At 40.1% G+C, this 18,341-nt stretch overlaps 1 protein-coding gene across 6 annotated transcripts in view; it reads right to left on the bottom strand.

Moving 5' to 3' along the window:
- The window catches only part of MYB (MYB proto-oncogene, transcription factor), a 32,901-nt gene extending 20,291 nt beyond the window's left edge, over positions 1 to 12,610 (bottom strand). The window contains exons 1-8 of one of the 6 annotated variants that reach the window (XM_016155688.2): positions 12,286 to 12,610; positions 7,986 to 8,103; positions 6,091 to 6,162; positions 4,528 to 4,620; positions 4,056 to 4,276; positions 2,122 to 2,356; positions 796 to 876; positions 233 to 337 (exon numbers count right to left, since the gene is read on the bottom strand). In XM_016155688.2, the coding sequence (XP_016011174.2) occupies positions 233 to 337; positions 796 to 876; positions 2,122 to 2,356; positions 4,056 to 4,276; positions 4,528 to 4,620; positions 6,091 to 6,162; positions 7,986 to 8,103; positions 12,286 to 12,308 (948 nt within the window). In that variant the 5' untranslated portion in view covers positions 12,309 to 12,610. Of the gene's footprint in view, positions 1 to 232; positions 338 to 795; positions 877 to 2,121; positions 2,357 to 4,055; positions 4,277 to 4,527; positions 4,621 to 6,090; positions 6,163 to 7,985; positions 8,104 to 10,610; positions 12,254 to 12,285 lie in introns of those variants that run through there. The other 5 variants (XM_016155691.2, XM_016155689.2, XM_016155693.2 and 2 more) reach the window with 5 other exon arrangements.
- Between the last annotated feature and the right edge of the window lie 5,731 nt (positions 12,611 to 18,341).

Below are 18,341 nucleotides of genomic sequence, written 5' to 3'. Positions count from 1 at the left end.
GACCATCACAAGTAGATGTTGAGTTTCTACTGCAACACAAAAGGACTACTTCCAATTTAGTCAACATTCTGATACTAATGATCCAACAACTTCTTGTGTTTAAACATTATGAACAGATATATAGAGTTGATCCCATAATATTTAGAAAAGAAGAGAAAAGATACAGAAGAGCACCAGGTAAAACTGCCACCACCACCCCCAACCCCATTCAAGCACACAGTGACATTCTTACTGGTAGAGCCTGCTGTCCTTTGAGCTCATTCTCAGTTGACATGAGGAGCAACTCTAATTCTTTTATTCGCTTTTCTTTCTCAGGGTCTTCATCATTATAGTGTCTCTGAAATTAAAAGTTAAGGGAGACAAAAAGACAAAGTCCTCATTGGAAGCTGTAAATGCAATGGTTGTGGCCTGTAGTCACACGAGGGACTATGTAGCCCAAAGAGCCTTGGCATGAAACCAATGCCAACTGAATCTGGCCACCGTAGGAATCTTTGTGAATGTTATTCTAGATGTAAGGGAGCGATGTGAAATCTGAGGCTAGAGTGGATGCTGACTGGTGAGTAGTTCCAACTTGTAATATCAGAGAATCAGAATTCCTAATGAAACTCACACTGGAAGAAAGATTGGCAGATGGCTGCCTGGAGCTCCACCCATCTCTCCACTCTTCCCTTCTCTTTTTACTTCAGTTGGTCAGGTGAAAATAAGTGTTTAGATGAAAGAAACAGAGCATTTCTTAAAAAGGGTGCCTTACCCTGCAGATAAATTTTTTATGAAATGACCGTAAGGTGACCTTACCTGAATGGCTGCAGCAGCCGGCTGAGGGACGTTGACTATATTGACATGTAACGCTACAGGATACGGGACATGGCTGGAGACCTAGACAAAAAGGCAAAACAAAGGCTGAGTCATTCATGGTGACATATCCTTCAGGGGACTTGGCTTTCTGAGGATTTGCTCTAGGACTTAAAAAAAGGAAAAAAATAAAAGGCAAATTTGACTGATCAAATTCACTAAACAATAAAAACACACTCTAATTTTAAAGTTTATTTTGGCCTTAATGGCTAAATAGCTAAAGCAACATAGTGAAATAAATTTAAAGTGTTCACCGATCCTGACAGGAGGTGTTCTTTAATGAAAGAAAAACACAATGAAAAATAAATCTAAACTACACTCATGAATGTATGAAAAGAGTTTTGATAGGAAAAACTAATGGTACTAGCTGTTTATAAAAAAAACATATTTCTCTGGGAATAATATGGGTTTTAGTAAATAGCACAGAACCTCTTATGACAGTTCATTCACCTGAGATCTTTCTGGAAAGTCTATAGTCAAATAATATGTGGAACAGGGAGAAAAGAGTAAAAACTGTTTATAATGTTTTGAATATAATTTGCATATGAGCTCTGTATTCTTGCATAAATAAGTTTCACCATTGATTATTGTTAATTTTAAGATTACAGTTTCTTGATTTTTTTTCTCATTATTCTTCTCTTTCCACTCACTAGGAATATTTCTTTCCCTAGGTAGAAATATCGAGAAATGAAGAAGGAATTACACGGACCCAAGGAGGATAAAAAGAGATACCAGTGAATTATGTCATAAAACTGCTCCTGACTCAGAGTAAGAAGGTAAACACTTAGAAAATAAATAAATTAAGAAATTTTTGCTTGATTACTGCCACGATGGAGCTTACAATTTTCTGCTGAATTTTAATGTCAAAATATCTCCTTTTTAAATGTAATATTACATTCACTTTCATTTTGGGAGAGAAAAATATTAAACTGCAGCTGCATCCCCATTCTTCCATTCCTCTTCAGCAAGGTCTTGTTAAGTGAGTTTACATTAAAAAAACAACTTTAAATTACATTTGAAGCAGTGTTAGAATTAAACAACTTGGATTCTAGTCTGCACTGTCTCTATGAGTTGCGTTACCTTGGACAAATCATTTAACGCCCTTGTTTCCGGAAACAAGTCAGGAACGCCAATACCTACCCTTATCTGATTGATTGTGATCCTGTTCATAAAAGCTCTCTGAAAAGTATGCAGCTGCAAGGGATTATCATTAACTAGAACTAAAATAACCATCTCTCTCCTTAAATGAAATTCTCAGAAGTGGCTTACATTTTGTGCTTCAGAAATGTGGTAATAGGAGTAGTCACTGTTCACTGAGGGCTGGCCAGTCGGAGGGAGCTGAGCTGAAGGCAGAGTGTGAGCAAAACCCATCAAGTGACTGTTCTTCTGGAAACTTGTGGCCACTGTTGGCTGGCTGGCTTTGGAAGACTCCTGCAGATAACCTTCCTGTTCGACCTTCCGACGCATTGTAGAATTCCAGTGGTTCTTGATAGCATTATCAGTTCTGCACAGAAATATATCACATACGAATTTTACAAACAAAAAATTTCAATTCAGATTAGAGTTAATTGACAGAAAACTGTTTCTAACAGAGACCTTTTCTTTTGGTCCACTAATAGTGTCTTTAATTGTTTCAGTCTTCTCTAACCTTCTAAAAGCATGTTCCCCCTATTACCTAATTAAAAATCCATAGATTTCTCATAATTGCATAATATAAAATTGTAGCTTTCTATACATTTCGAAATCCTTTAATCATTTTGTTTCCTTGATAAAAGAGTATTTTCAGTACAATAATCTTTCATGTTTATTCTGACTACTCATGGTATAAGACTTTAATATAACTTAAGCCATCTTACAAAGTCACTCTTATGAGTGTGGCTTAGACAGGCCTATACCACAATAGGCACTAGGTGAAGTTTGGTGAATGATAATGAGGTTGCTGTCAGCTCATTGTCCTCTCTTTTTCTTGAATAGTACTAGCCAGAAATTTTGAGTGGAAAAAAAAACTCCCATCTTTTGAAAACCATCTCAAATTGTTCCCTAACTAGACAGAGGTGAGAATGAAAAATGAGATCCAGAAAGGAAAGATGCTAACTCCCAATATATTTACATGTTTTCAAACTGCGAAACATTTTCACTTAAGTCTTTTGATTCTCAGGAAAATAGTTTCTCAATTCGAAAAAAAAAACACCATTTTAAGCCTCTTTTTTACTATTTCGATGGGGATGGGGAATGTATGCTAAAGAAAGAGGAAGTTCAACGTCCCTCAAATTTTTAAAAGAATCAACAGCATATCCTCTAAGACCATATGGGAGAAAAGGTCTCCTTTTATAAACCTCTTGAATTCTCTAAGCTTATGCAGAGTCACGAGGGAGGAAATGCTTTAGCACCTCATGAGAGAATGTGACATAAACCATCAGAGCCATGGTCATCACTAAAGTGATCTTTTCCCACTTTTGGATTATAAAGCTCAAGAACAAAAATATTTTAAATATTTTCTATCTTACATTATTTTTTTTTTTTACGTAAGCTTTATAAAAAAGTATCTTCCAAATTAAACAAAATCTGTTTTAACTGTTTAAGTAGGGAAGTGGACAAAACGAGCTTCTATACATATCCCTTATAATGAGGTCATTTGTGTGCCTTCATTAAAAAGAAAGCATAACACTAACATTATTTAAGAATGTAAAAGCAGTATGATAAGTCTATAAATACACTATTTCTTCCTCCGAGAGAAGAAAACTAAGCCAGTGCTTAGTTTTGCTGGTACCAGACAAATGGTAGCTGAATTCCTTCTGGTCACTTAACCAGCTACATGAACTCAGACCAGAGACAAACTGTCTCAGTTTCCTTCTATGTATTTTGAGTTTTATAGTTTATAAAGTGCTTCGACATTCATTTTATTTGATACTAATACTGGCTCTGTGAAGTAGTTTATTACTCATTTTAAAAATTAAAAAAAGAAATTGAGGCTGAGGAAAATTCAATGATGTGGCCTAGGGCTCATTGTTGGGTGGATTCTGAAGTACTCAACCAGATAAAGTCTAAGCTATCTTCTGGTTCTAAAAGCTATGGGTCTGCTTTATCTAATGAAACACTTATGATCAATGGAATGTAATTCACTCACCATACACTTAAAACAGATTGTTCAATACCCACTCCCTTATTCTTCCCAATCAATATACTTTTTGACATATTATTACCGTCCAGGCAGTAGCTTTGCGATTTCTGCCCATCTGTTCCCCAGTCTCTTGTGTGCCTGGTAAATAATTCTGTCTTCCTCTTCTGTCCAGGAGGTTTTCTTAACTTCTGGATTCAAGTGGTTATGCCACCTCTCCCTACATTGTTTTCCAATTCTCCCCTTTAAGTGCTTGGCAATAACAGACCAACGTTTCGGACCGTATTTCTGTACAAGCTCTATCACCTTCAGATAAACACACAAAAATAATCTATGTTTTAATGTTATGTAATGAGTTAGTGTAATCATTCTTCAATGTAACAATATCTTTAGAAAATTTCTAAAAATTTGCTTTCATTCATTGGAAATATGGGAATAGAGTTCTCTACTTCCTGTTTGCATACTTTACCTGTTTCCTCAAGTAAGGAAACAGTCAACAAAGATGTTTAGGGAATATTCTTAATTGTGATTTGCATATCAATGAAGACCAAACTTACTCTCTGATCTTCTTCTTTGGTCCAAGGACCCTTGATGAGCTCAGGATTTAATACTTTCTGCCATCGGTGCTGGCACTGTACATCTGTTCGATTCTAGACAGATAAGATAAAGTATGCATTGTCATATAGATATGTTGTGATAAGTGCAAATGAAGACTTTGGTATAATATAAATAACATAAGTCATACATAGATAACATACAGTGAACATATTCAAGCACATTCTAAGGCATATTTGGAGAACCCAGCTATCCCCCATTATTTACAGCTAAAAAACATATGAAGTTGCATCTAGAATTAGGAGCTTTGTCTTCTGAGGGCAAATATTCTGCCATGTGAACAAAAGGACCATCATAGTGCACATATGGCTGTCAGTTTAACTTAAACTTAACCTCAGTCTGTTGCATGTGGAAGTACCTACAAGGACTAAGGCTAAGCCTTGTTAGAAATTCCATATTAAGGTCAGGCTTTTATGGAAACCCACTCTAAATGAATCCCCTTGAAGCTAAGACACGTGCTTCAATTTAGGACCCCAAGTGTTAATATTGCAGAATAAAGATGGGTAAAGATAGGCCCTACCTTATAAGAGTTTGTAATCTTATAAGAAAGAAAAGATAAACATATATTAATTAACAGAAGGCAGAATTTGATTCATATGCAAGAAGAAACCAAAGTGAAATGATATTGAGATGGGAAATAGAATTCCTCCTCAGGATGAGAAATTGTTTCCTTAGGAAGAGGCTAGAAAAGCTCTTGATAAGGACTCTGAAGGACATGAAGTAACATCACCAGGACAAAAGCCCAGAGGAGGGAAAGCAGAAATGAATTCAACTAAACCTGCTTACAGAGAGGAAGTAGGAAACAGAACTGGAGCTGTACGTTGGGGCCATATGGGAGGGCCCTTGTGTGCCAGGTCAAGGCAGCGCACTTAATTTGTGAGACTAAGTCACTGTTGCTAATTTTGAAAAGACACGGTACGGCTGCATTTTAGGAAGCTCCATCTGCCAATGGATGAAAAAGTAGAAAGCTATAAGTAGGGAAGATAGTTAGGAAGCCACGATAATCATCCACAGAGTGAAGGGGGCTGGACCTGTGAACAGAGAATGAAAAGAAGGGACCGATGACAAAGGAATTCCAGAATCCTTAGTCACTGCTTGAATGTAAGGGATGGGGAGTGAAATAAGTCTAGGAGGACTCCAAAATTTTAAACTGAGGTCCCGAACAATTTTCTATTAAAAAAATAGGAAATTTCAAAGAAGCTGACTTGGGGAAAAAATTATAAGTTTAGTCATCTACCATGTAACGAATCATCAAAATGCTAATTTATATTATCCTAATAAATGGAGAGATAAAATAAGAAGCAGATATTTTTACATGCTATAAAAATGTTTTAACAATCTATTTAGAAACCCCAATTATATGCATTACAATATACATTATATGTTAGTTCTCTTCCTATTTCTTATATATGAGCAAATATGTAATATCTTAATATCCTAGAATATCTTATTTAAATCTTTGGGAGAAAATTTACTTTTACGGAAAGGAAAAATGACTAACTTACCGGGAGATAATTGGCAATAACTTTCCAGTCATCTGTTCCATTCTGTTCCACCAGTTTCTTTAGTTTTTCATCCTAAGACATTTAAAGGTAATCCTAAGATATCAGTCGCTTATTATATAACTATTTAAGTTAGCGTAAAAGAGAACCAATCCAAGAATCCAATCCAGAAAAAAAATCTCTCGAAAATATCCAAATATAACACATGTTAATGCAATATACAGGTTTAGAGCATAGATTTATTTATTCAGACAGACCAGAGTCTGAATCTTGACTCAGCCACTGATTAGTTGTTTAAGCTCAGGTACACCATTTTGCTTTTCTGTACCTTAGAATTGTTATCTATACAATGGGAAAGCTGATGTCAACAGGATTATTGGGGTTACATGAAGTAACTATGTAAAACATTTAGTGTAATGCCTGGCTCACTGAATGATTGATATATAGTAACTGTTAAAAGTTTTACTCTGTGCAAAAAAAGAAATGAACTCCAATATTAGATTCAACAGACATTTATCTCTGGCAATAGATAGAATCTCAAGTAAGAAATAGTTCAATCTCTATTCTAACTTTAGTTTGTCCAACCTCTTTCATATAAAATATTGAAGATGATTTTTCTCAATTAAACTTGAAGGCATTTATGATGTAAGAAAATCATTTAGTTTGTGTACTAATATAATTTAAATAAGGCCAAACTTAGAACACAGAAGACACTGAACATCAGGAAAAATCTTTCGGTTCACAAGTGTCTTTCTAAACATGTTTCTAGAAGTGAAAGAGTACCCTCCTATTTTTTGCAAAGATAACTTTCAAACACAAGTGAGTCCCTGGTACAACACAGACATAGGAATTAAGAAACCAGTGTTAACAACGGAACTTCTGTATCTTTAAGGACTGACCATTCAAGTCACAATCTCCATGGATAAAATATGCATTTCCTACGGCCCTCACTGGAAATCCTCCCTGCCTATTAACGGGAGCTCTGGTTTAAGTGAAGTAGAGTGGAATAAAAGTGAGGAAAAGTCATTACCATTAATTCTAACATAAAATCAAAAATTCGCTGCAAACTTTTTGAAACTTGAAAGAAAAAGAAATGTTCTCCATACATTAATAATTTTTCTCTTTAAATTTTTTCATTGTTACAAAGATCAAGCTTTTGATAAACTTGCAGAAAAAGAAAGATGAGAAGCAGGTTATTTCCATCTATTGTTGACTGCTTTTAGGACAGACATTCATGTACATGGCTCTGTGAAATATTATAGATTAAGAATATTAAATGAATCCAATTATAACAAGACAAGTTCTTTGAGTGTTTTATTTTATTCTTTTATTTGTTTTGTTTTTGGAAATAGCAATTCATTCATTTGTTCTGGGAACATCTGTTAATATCTCACTTTGTGTCAAGCAATTCTGAGTTCAGGGAATACAAAACAAACAGGTATGTTGGCCTGCCCTAAGGAGACTTACAGTCTAGTAGGGGAGGCATATGATGTTATAGCAACAGTAAGTAAGAACATGGATTCAATGATTGGGGGATGCATCTAACTTGTCTGGGGAAGCCAGAATGGCTTCACAGAAGAGGTGATATCTCCACAAGTAATGAAGAATTAGTAAGACATTGTAGGGTAAGAGGCAAGAACAGAATAGGCAGAAGGAAACACAGATGAAGCATAAAGTAAGGAGAGGACATTTAAAGAACTACAAAGAGGTTGGGAAATGGATGATACAATGTATATGTGGGGGAGTGTGAGAGGTAAGCAAGCTGCCCAGGCATGCCAGGGTAACATTTCAAAGAGCCTGCCAATGAATTTGAGCACCTCTAGTTTAGTTGATTTTTTGTTTTTCATAAACTGATACATTCCAGGTTTCTTCCACATTTTAGTAACATGATTAGTTACCTCTTCCCTGGTCCACCTAGTTTTTCCCAAGTGACGCTTTCCAGACTTGGGAAGCAGCCCATCATAGTCATGGTCACACATTTCAATGTCTTCATCATCCTCATCACTACTGTATATGCTGCAGAAATAAAAAATGGGCAGATGTGGACTGAAACAGGAAGATTTAAACTACTGAACTACAAAACTTAAACAAAAACTCCTCAAGAATCTTTGAAAACTTGCACAAGATTGTTTTCAGCATTCTGTTGTGCTACTATTGTACATTGGTTCTGCTGTTATTGGTATCCACAGATACGGCAAAGGACTTGGCATTTTCTTATTGCTCTGCATGTTTAAACCTGTTGTTTCTGTTAGACCAGTGACAAGTTACACATTTGGCAACTTTCCAACCAATGAAGGTTAAAGTTTAAGACTTAATGTTAAGGACAATAAGAGGAAGGAGAGCCCATGTCCTTTGTATAAGTACACACTCAAAATCTTTGGCATATGTCACATCATTCACATAATATTTCCCAAATAAAATAGATAATTCAGTTATATTATTCCAATGGAACTGGAGTCTTATTAAAAGAAAAAAATTGAAGAAGTGATTTACTCAACGATACACATATAATTCATTCTTTAAAGATTAGAAGATTAATATAATCTAAAAGGAAAGGTCTTAAAAACTTAAGGATGAGACCATCAAGTGATCAAACTGCTTTATAAATAACATTAATATCAAACAGTTCAACACTCCAGGTCAGGTTGATACAATTTGTGGCCATGTTTATAATACTCAGTTTCTAGAGTAACCAAGTGAATAATTAAGCCATTTGACAGTCAAAATCTTGTTTTTTTCTACCTCTGACTGAATGGTACTTGAAATATCTTAAAATGGACCTATTTCAAAACTGAGAGATTCCCCCAGAAGGGTTTAGAAAGAACTCATTACTGTTTTCACAAGTTGACCAAAACTATGAATTGTGATGGCTTCTGAAGTAACTCTATACTTAATGTTGATTAATCATATACTGAATAGATGAGAGTAATTTTACAGCCACAGTTTACTTTTAGTTATAATCTTATTTATAATATTAAGATAAGGGAAAATTATACTATCTTAGAAATTTTGCTAAAATTTATCATTGTAATATTGAGAAATCCATGAAACTGGCACCAATAAATGTAATGATATAAAACAATACTATAATGCAACTTATTATTTTGAAAAATTTTATATTCGTATCAGGGTTGTCTTCCCAAACTAAATTACAAGTATATATTACCTACTCTTTACAAGTTTGCCTGACTTATAAAAATGCTTACCAAAAATCCTGAATTTGAGGTTCTTATAATTTAAAACTATTAGGCAATAATCTAAAGGTCTAGGATGTATGGTGACAAGTAGGTTGTGATCCAAATTGCCAACATAAAAAAGGCACTAAACTGTATTTGTAATCTATAACCATTTCTTTAATTTAGTGTCTGTCTTTTCAAACAAGAGCCTAATCCTGTTCTGAAGTGTCAACAAAGGGCTCTAAACAACAATTAGGGTTGTTTCCCTTTAATAAAAAACACAAGCATCATAAGGTGAAAAATATGTTATTACGAGCCCAGAGCTGTAAGTCAGCATCTTTTTAAAGGTTCACAGAGAAATCCTTGGAAAGCCCCAGATGAAGTGGCACCCTTGTGAAATATCAGGAATACCGAGAAAACCAGAGTAATCTGAAAGAGGAGTCATAGATTCAACTCAACTTAACTTTTTAGGTTTGCCTATATCTGGAGATTACATTTTCAGAACTGAGAAGTACATTTTTCAAACTAGTAACTGGGCTCCTCTTGGAAACCGCTCAACAACTAAGGAAGACGCGACATATTCAGCCACCCATAGGGGGCAGTCAACATCAGGTGAGAGAGAACAGGCATCATATAGGACCAGGGTTCTGGAGGCAAAGGTGCCAGTCCTAGTTCTGCCTCCGCCTAGCTGCGTGACTTGGACAAATCACTTCCTCTCCTTCAGGACCTTAGTTCCTTGCATAGACTTAAGAGCTTGGATTCTATTTCTAAGGTACTTTCCAGTGCTAATAAATGATTCCATGTCTTCTGTGACTCTTAAAAATTAAGCACGGAAGCAGAGACGTGCAAAAGCAATGTCTTAGAGGACACGTGGCGTGTGACTTTTGCAGGTCTTGAAGGGCCATGAGGGGAGCAGGGCAAGTCAAGGGTTGCTCACACAGCTCCTGTGTCCATCAACAGGCTACGCAAGGGGGCTCGCCTTTGAGATTTGCATGCTATTTCCTTGTTCCAAGTTGTGCCGGTCGCCTAAGTAGCATGATTAATTTCTACTGAGGACCTGAAATAACTTTTCCTTTATGAGCTTTGACAAGATCTCAGACCCAACAGTCAGAGAACTTTCAAAGGCTGATTTCAGGCTTGATGCACTCGACTCCCCCACCTGCTAGACCTGGTGTGGTTACAAAAGTACAACTATGAATATTACATTCTGTCAAGGAAACAAACCGTGCAAAGAAACGAAAAAAGAAAAGAGGTGTTGGGGGTTGGGAAGAGGGAGGGGAGCGGGAGGAAGTGCCTTGTGGCTGCTACAGTGATTCTAGAAAAGAGGTTCAGACTCATTTCGCTGACCTGGTTAATAATCCCTGCCGAGTTGACTCTTCGCCTGCAAGAAACGGCTTTGAGCCCGCAGCCGGGTTTCTCTTCCCCCTGAGGCAGGTTCAAGGCTCCCGCCCCTCCAGGCCGCCTCCCCTCTCCGCTACCTGGGAGCCACACGGAACCTGCGCGGCCCCGCCCCGCGCGGACAGCGGGGAGCTCCGCGCGGATACTCCACCGCGCCTCTTCCCAGCACCCCTGCCTTCTCCACCTTCTACCAGTTTCTGCTCCCAGAAAAAAACAGGTGACCGTGGCTCTACTGTTAAGTCCTCAAAGCGAAGGTGAAACCAGTGAAGGAGCAGCACCCCCGCCCAGCGCGGCTGTGCCCAGGGCTAGGCGTAGGGAGCCTGCCCCCGCCTAAGTCGCCTCCCTTTTTCTCCGGCGGCCAGCCATGCTTTGGTGCCGCTCCCCGCCCGCCCAGGCAGGGGCCTGAGGGTGCTGCCACAGGGCCCACACCCTCGCTCTTTGCAACTTCCCAAAGCTGCGCGGGGACCAGTGACCGCCGATTTAAAAAAAAAAAAAAAAAAGTACAAGGAAATCAAACAACCCGTAGGCAGAGAGGTTGGATATGCTTTGCCTCCAGGAACTTTTCCCCAGAGCCTCTTCGCCAGGGTCAGTCCGCCCGAGCGACCTAAGGTGGAGTGAGCAGGGTGCCGGGAGGAGCGGCGACCTCAGCTGCGTCCACGTGTGCGCGCCGCACCCGGGCCTCTTGCCTAGGGGAAGAGCTCGCGGGGATTGCGTCCCGGTTGCGCAGCAGCGGCCTTGGGTGCTGCCCGCCTCCGTCCCTTTCTGTTGAGTGGCAACAGTGACGGCCCCCTAGCTGGCTCCCGCACCCGGCTGCTCGCGGCGAGCTCGGACGCATCCAGTCGGGGAAGTTCAGAGACCGGTGGAAGCCGGAGCGCCAAGAACTGACAGTTCTGACGAGTATTTCCCTCCTCTGCAGCCTCTTCCCCTCCGTCCGGCCAAAATGTAAGGGGATTTTACCCTACCACCTCCCAGTGCGGTGACATGTGCAGCGCGGACGCGTGTGCAATATTTGTATTAGAAATAAAAGCCTCCCAGAGAATAATGATTACAACTTTTGAAACTAGGACTTAAAACGATCTGCAAATACAGAGACCCGTTTTCTCCCTTAAAATGTTTCCAGCCGCCTGTCAGCTGACACTCTTCCTCGCCTCCATTAAGAATGAATGAAATTTAAATGAACTACCTGCAGCTACTAAACAATCCAGCATTTCCCTTATATCTGCCATATGCTCTGCACTTCCAAGCCCAAACATATCGTAACGCATCCAGCAATTACGCTGCGACTCCCTCACCGACACCCCGCGGCATCAAGCCAGGGACCTAGTGGGATCCCAGGGGCTGGTGGAACGTCCTGCTTTTTTTCCATCCTAGAGAGAAATGTATTCCCGTGCAACTTGGAAAATGAACCGCAGGGCGTGCTTCCCGACGTCCTAATATATTTCCTGCATAGAATCTTCCATTCATCAGTCTCTCGAGCAGCTCCTGCTGCGGACGCAGAGACTCTAGGTCCTCGCAAGATCTGACAGCCCCGCACAAGATCCGGGAACGAATTCCCACCTGCTCTTCAGGAGCCTGGTGCCCCGCGCGCCCCCACCTGCGGCCGCCCGCCCGGGCTCCCCGTTACCTGTGCCGGGGTCTCCGGGCCATGGCGCGGCGGGCGCGGGGCTCCGCCGGGAGCCGGGGGGACCGCAAGGGGCTGCCGCCTCCCGCTGCCCGCCGCCTGCCTGCGTCCCTCCCCGGCTGCGCAGCGGCGCTCCGCACTGCCGGGGCGAAGTTTCTCAGGATAAAGAGGAGGAGGAGGAGGAGGAGGAGGTCGCGGAGGAGGAGGAGAAGGAGGAGGAGGAAACAGGTTGATATTAAAGTGTAAACTCTGTAAACAGAGATGCCATCAAACAAAGAGCTTTGGACACTCCCCCTCCCGCCAAATCTGGCGCCCCTGCAGTGCGCACGCGCCCTGCCCGCCGCCTCCGCGGTCGCCTTGGCTGCCGCGGGCCGGGCTGCCTGGCCCGCCCGGCCGCCGCTCCCCTTCGGCTCTCGCGCCGCCGCGATGCGCCTGGCGCGCCGCGAGGCCGGGGCGGTTCGCGGGCAGGGAGCCCGGGGCCAGGGAGGGGCGGCCGGGGGCCGCAGCGGCGCCTTTTCCTGCGCGAACCCCGCTCCCCAGCCCCGGCCGCTAGGCCCGCGCCACGTCTCGCTGATGCCGCCTCCCGCCTGCTCCACGGCCACACCACTGTCGCCGCACTCGGCGTGCTCCAGGACACCAGAACCGGAGCTCGCTGAGTTCTGACTCACTGTTGCGGGGGCGACCAAGGGCGGGGCAGGGGGAAGACTCCCGCACGCGGGACTGGATTTTAGGCAGGGTTTAAAACTCAGCTCCCCGGAGCTTTGGGAATAGAGAGGTGGTACTAGGGGTTTTCATAGACTGTTTGGCTAGGTCCTTTGAAAAAAAAAATAAAGAATACCTCCAATTTAACTTGTTAGTGACAAAGGACACAAATATGACTGGGGTTGGAGCGATCACCGCTCACGTATGGGACAACCTGGCGGAACTTTTACTCCCCTTCCAGATCCTGGAGCCCACACGCCCTTCATTCTCAGCCCGGCACACGCCCGGCCCCACCCACCCTGTCCGGCCCAGGCGGCGCCCACCACACACCTCTGCCTTTGCACAACTCGTGCAGCGCGCACCCTGGATTACACACCTGCAGAATCCACGGGGTTCCAAACAGCCCGCCTCTAGCAGAACTCAGAAAACCCCACCTTTGCATGCGTGGTTTAAAAAGTTAAACGGTTTGTGATACGGAGGTTCGGTATCCATGCTTAGTGTAGTTTGAGGACTCTTAAGAGATAAAATCATCCAAGGCTTTCGTGTTCATTTAACTGGGGGCTAAGAAAGAAGAAAAGGGAGAAGATAAGTGCTGAATTTATAAGGATTGATGATAGGGGGATTTTAGGGGAGTTTTAGTTTTACTTCCGTTTATAGAATTTTACCATTGGGGATTTTTTTTCACTCTCTGTACACACTAATTTATTTTTCCTTTAATCTTATAGGAGTGTGAGACTTCTGCTGACTGGGTCTGTGGGTGTCCCATGTGCCCCTGCAGTTCAAACTTAGCTCAGAAAGCATTTTTCTTACTAAAAAAGCATTTTCTTACTGAAATGAGTCATAATTTTATTAAATGGTGAAGCATGTAGGTTTCAAGACTTTATCTGGTGTTTTAAACTTTGTTTCTTAAAAATTGAAATATAGTCTAAAACCTTATCAAAAATGTTAGTTGCTAGTAAGGTTTTAGAATTCCTTCCTTCCTGAGGAAAAAAAAAATAACTCTGAAACAAAATTATTGTGATATATTTTAGTTCACAATTCTGAAAGACAAGTCACTTGCAAGTTAATATATTTTTAAAGCCAATGTTTATTTCTAGATTTTTTAATAAAGTTTCTTTTTCCACATCAGAAACAAACACATTTTTAAAAAAATATCTAGAACAAACATTTAGAAACCACCCCTAAAGGAATTGCATTTGGGATTACTTTATGAATCTAATGGCATGATTCCCAAATTCTGAGTCTCTTTGGCACAATGAGAGTATCTGAGCCCTTCCTGAATTGAGTTCATAGTTTTTTACCCAAGATACTTAGGGGTTAGAACTGCTCTATGATTCTTAAACTCCTTTTAAGTAGAAAAATACCAAATTCGATTTTATTTCCTTTGTTCCTTTTGTGCATCATTTTCCTATATGTTTTAAGGATTTATAGTATTTTTATTCCCCAGATATTTTAGGATATATGTTTACATTTCTCTTCACATGTGTGACAAAAAATATATCTGGGGACTAGCATAGTTTGACAAAGAGTATACATGCAGTGATTCTTACTAGGCTACTTTGTGATATATTGCCACCTGATAAATATAAGGAAGGCTAGAATCAAATGGTGTTATAAATTCTTGCATGGATAAAAATATATTTTCAAAGATATTGCAGAATGTTCACTGGAACTACATACATTTCCTTTCTCCACTTATAATTATTGCGAGTGCATTTTTAGATGACAACTTTATATTTTCCATCTCTCTCTCCCCTGCCCCCTTTGAAAAAATTTGCTGCATCAGTTATTTTAGCTGTGGCAGGGCTGGGATAGGGCTATATTCAGACACAGGCTTTTATTTGCAATGCACTAGACAGGGGTCAGCAAACTTCTGTAAAGGGCCAGAGAGTAAATATTTTAGATTTTGTGGGCTGTGTTTTGTATTCTTCTACTTTCCTTTTTTTTTTTTTTCCCCTACCAACACTTTTAAAATGGAATAACTATTTTTAGCTCAAAGGTTGTATCCAGGCTGCAGGCCATAGTTGGCCAACACTAAAACAGTGATCCTCAATTTTTAGAGTGTAACAAAATCACTGGGTATGCTGTGAAAGATGCACTGTCCAAGGCAATCCCCCTAAAGACTATATAATTCAGTAGGTCCAAGGCAGGGCCCAGGAATCTGCATTTTAAACAAGTAACCAAATCATTTTTGTGGAACTAGTCTCCAGACCACTAATTGACAGTCTTGATATTAGAGTGAGGGCAGACTGGTTCGATACATTTTTACCTTTTGCCAGTTGTCTCTTGCTACCTTCCCCTCTTTCATGCTCTTTCACCTCTCCTGGGTTAAGGATTCAGGCTCTCAATAAACCCAAATAGCTCAAGGCCATGGGAAAGTTGGTGCCAGTAACCACAGGGCTGTGGCAGCCTATCCCTTCTCCCTTTACTACCAAACTGCAGCCTTATACCTGACACTCGGAAAGAAAAAGGAATTACTTGCTTACCTCCTCATTAACATTATGATTCTCCTCAGAAAAGCAGGCACTGAAAGCATTTTATTTTACTCTAAACATTGGTGAAAGGCCGATTGAAGAAAGATGCATAAAAGATATATATTTTGGCCTTTTTGCTTCTGATTCTTGAGAACTCCTGGCCATGTCGCAGATCTTCAATACCTGTGATCAGTGAGTGTTGCAAAGATGAATGAGAATTATCAGTGGTGGTGACAGATCAGGCCTTAGGGGCTCAATGTCTTTAACTACCCATCTTTGCCCACCCCCTCAACCCCATTCAACTCAGAGCATTAGAGGGAAACAATTACAGTAAACACCAAATGGCGAAACTACAGACAATTCTCAATCATTTCAGTTAATGAATGACAGCTGGAGCATTTATAATTGAAATAGGTTTGAGATAAACCTCATGTTGGCTCACAGCAAACTTTTTAATAATAACAATGGGGGGAGTGCTACATTAGTGCAATGTTTCCTAGAACCTCCTTATGACCAAATAAATGATTCCTGGGTTAGGCATTTTCTGTGTGTTTTCACTCTCCAGATTCTCATAAACTTATATATTCTTCTGACAACCAACTTGCATAATTGTATCACTATTTGAATGGAGTCTTGGATATAAGGTATGAGTTTTTTCATAATGAAGGAAGGACATTCCAAAGGAAGGGAAAAGTATGAGCAAAAGCACACAATTAGGAACCACAAGGCACATTCCAACTACAGGGAATGAGGAGCTGTCCAGGTTACCTGGATCAATGAGAGCTAGCTTCTTTGAAGGCCAGATTTGAGAGAGAGAGAGAGTGAGAGAGAGAGAGAGAGAGAGAGAGAGAGAGAGAGAGAGAGTGTTGAATGGAAGAGCTACGTTATCAGAGCTATGTATTTGGAAAAGTAATCTAACAATATCATCTGGTAGGTTGGAGTGAGAAGAAGGTGAAGGGGTAGAGGTCAGTTAATTGGACAGGACTAGGACAGTAACCCTAAAAAAAATGAAAAGGAAGGAACAGATTAGAAGAACATTGCGTAGGCAGAAACTTCAAGACTTAGCAACTATTTGGATGGCTTTTGGAGGCACCATTGATAGAAATAGTGAAGTCAAGAGGAGGAGAGAAGTGTGTGCCAAGGAGATTCAAAGAAGAAAGTGAGTTTAGATGTCGGTATGTTAAGCTTGTGGTTTCTTACGGAAGAGATCTGGGTGGAGTTGTTCAGGGGATGGTAGGAACTGTGGGATCAGAGCCTGCTGGAGAGGTCAAGCTAGGACACCAGTGTGCTGGAGAGACATTTTGTGAGCCGGTTGTTAGACACAGACATTATTAAGAATGAAATTATGTAAACCTACAATTAAAAATATATTTTAAAGGATAATAAATATTTAAAATTCTTAATTTCCTAATTATTTTGTCATACTTTACTATTACATGTGCTCTTGAGGTTATTTATCTCTATTATATCTACATGGTGGAAATACTATATAATGTATGCTAATGTGTATATTTTTCCAATTCTGTCTTCAGTGGACTCATGTGGGTAGCTTGCAATGTGCTATGGTTGGAATATTTACACCACAAAAAGTAGCAAATACTATAGATAATGGTTCTTCCCTCTACCCTAAAAACCAGTTGCTAAATACTAACCAGTTTAGGACAACACTGAATAAATGCTATATTTAAGATTACCTGCAAAAAGTGATAATTGTACTGTACCATGGATGTGCTACGATGTATTTGTATTAAGTATTCTCTTTAGAGATGTTCAAAGATGTTCAAAGATGAAATTGCGAGTGATTGTAAGGGCTAGGTGGAGAGACCTGTTGAGGAGTAAATAAAATTTTCTAGATATATATAATTAAATGTTTTTGTCTTTTCTTCTTTTGATAGAATTCTATATTTTGTCAACTGATTTTGAAAGGTTTTCATTTACTTTGGGAAAAAGTATTTTTGGGCAGTGATTTTCAAACACTTTTCACTGTGATCTACAACAAGAAACCCATTTTAAATCCCATCTCAACACACACACACACACACACACACACACACACACACACGCACACGCGCGCGCGCGCGCGAATGTAGATATTCACGCAAAGATAGAAAAATGTTCCTCGGAACAGTACTCACCTTATACTACCAACCAACCATGTAATCTGATCTATTCTAGTCTAGTCTCCATTCCATTCCATTCCATTCCATTCCATTCCATTCCATTCCATTCCATTGAATTCCATTCCAGACATCCTGGTCAGGAACCCTACAATGTTTTGTTTCCAAAATATTGGTAGCGAATTATAGTTTGAAAAACACTGTTGAGAGGGTAAAGGCCTTAACCTTTTCTATTTTAGAAAATATGCTTTTTAGAATAGCTCAAGTGACAGTCTTCTCCTTTCGAAGCTTAGGGGAAAGTCTTCAAAACCAGTTTACAGAATTCATTTTTCTCCTACATGGTGGAGACTGTTTTCAGCCAATTTCTCTTCCATATCTACACTTTCCCCGCATGTTATAAATGTAAAATAACAGCTTTCAAAGTCAGTCAACAAAAGAGCAAGTTTTTATTAACAGAAATTCTAACAGAAACAACAATAACAGAAACAATAACACTTAGGGGCTTGTAGGAATACCAGAAGACAAGGCATCCAAGTCAGGTTCATCAAACATACAGGCAGGCAGAATGCAGTCCCTCTGAGCCTCATATTACAAACCTTCAAAATGTGGAGGCTGTAGTAAAAAACTTTAAACGTGCTTCCAGTCTTCAGCATTCTGTTTTCCTTAAGATATCTATTTCCCTCTCTACACCTGGCAATGTTTTCATAGTCCCCGTTCATTGATAAATACACAGGAAGTATTCATTCAGTGTCAGGCACTGTGCTAG

This window comes from Rousettus aegyptiacus, unplaced genomic scaffold (genome assembly GCF_014176215.1).
Source record: "Rousettus aegyptiacus isolate mRouAeg1 unplaced genomic scaffold, mRouAeg1.p scaffold_m13_p_1, whole genome shotgun sequence".
NCBI classification, from domain to species: Eukaryota; Metazoa; Chordata; class Mammalia; order Chiroptera; family Pteropodidae; genus Rousettus; species Rousettus aegyptiacus.
This window is presented reverse-complemented; position numbering and strand designations above follow the sequence as displayed.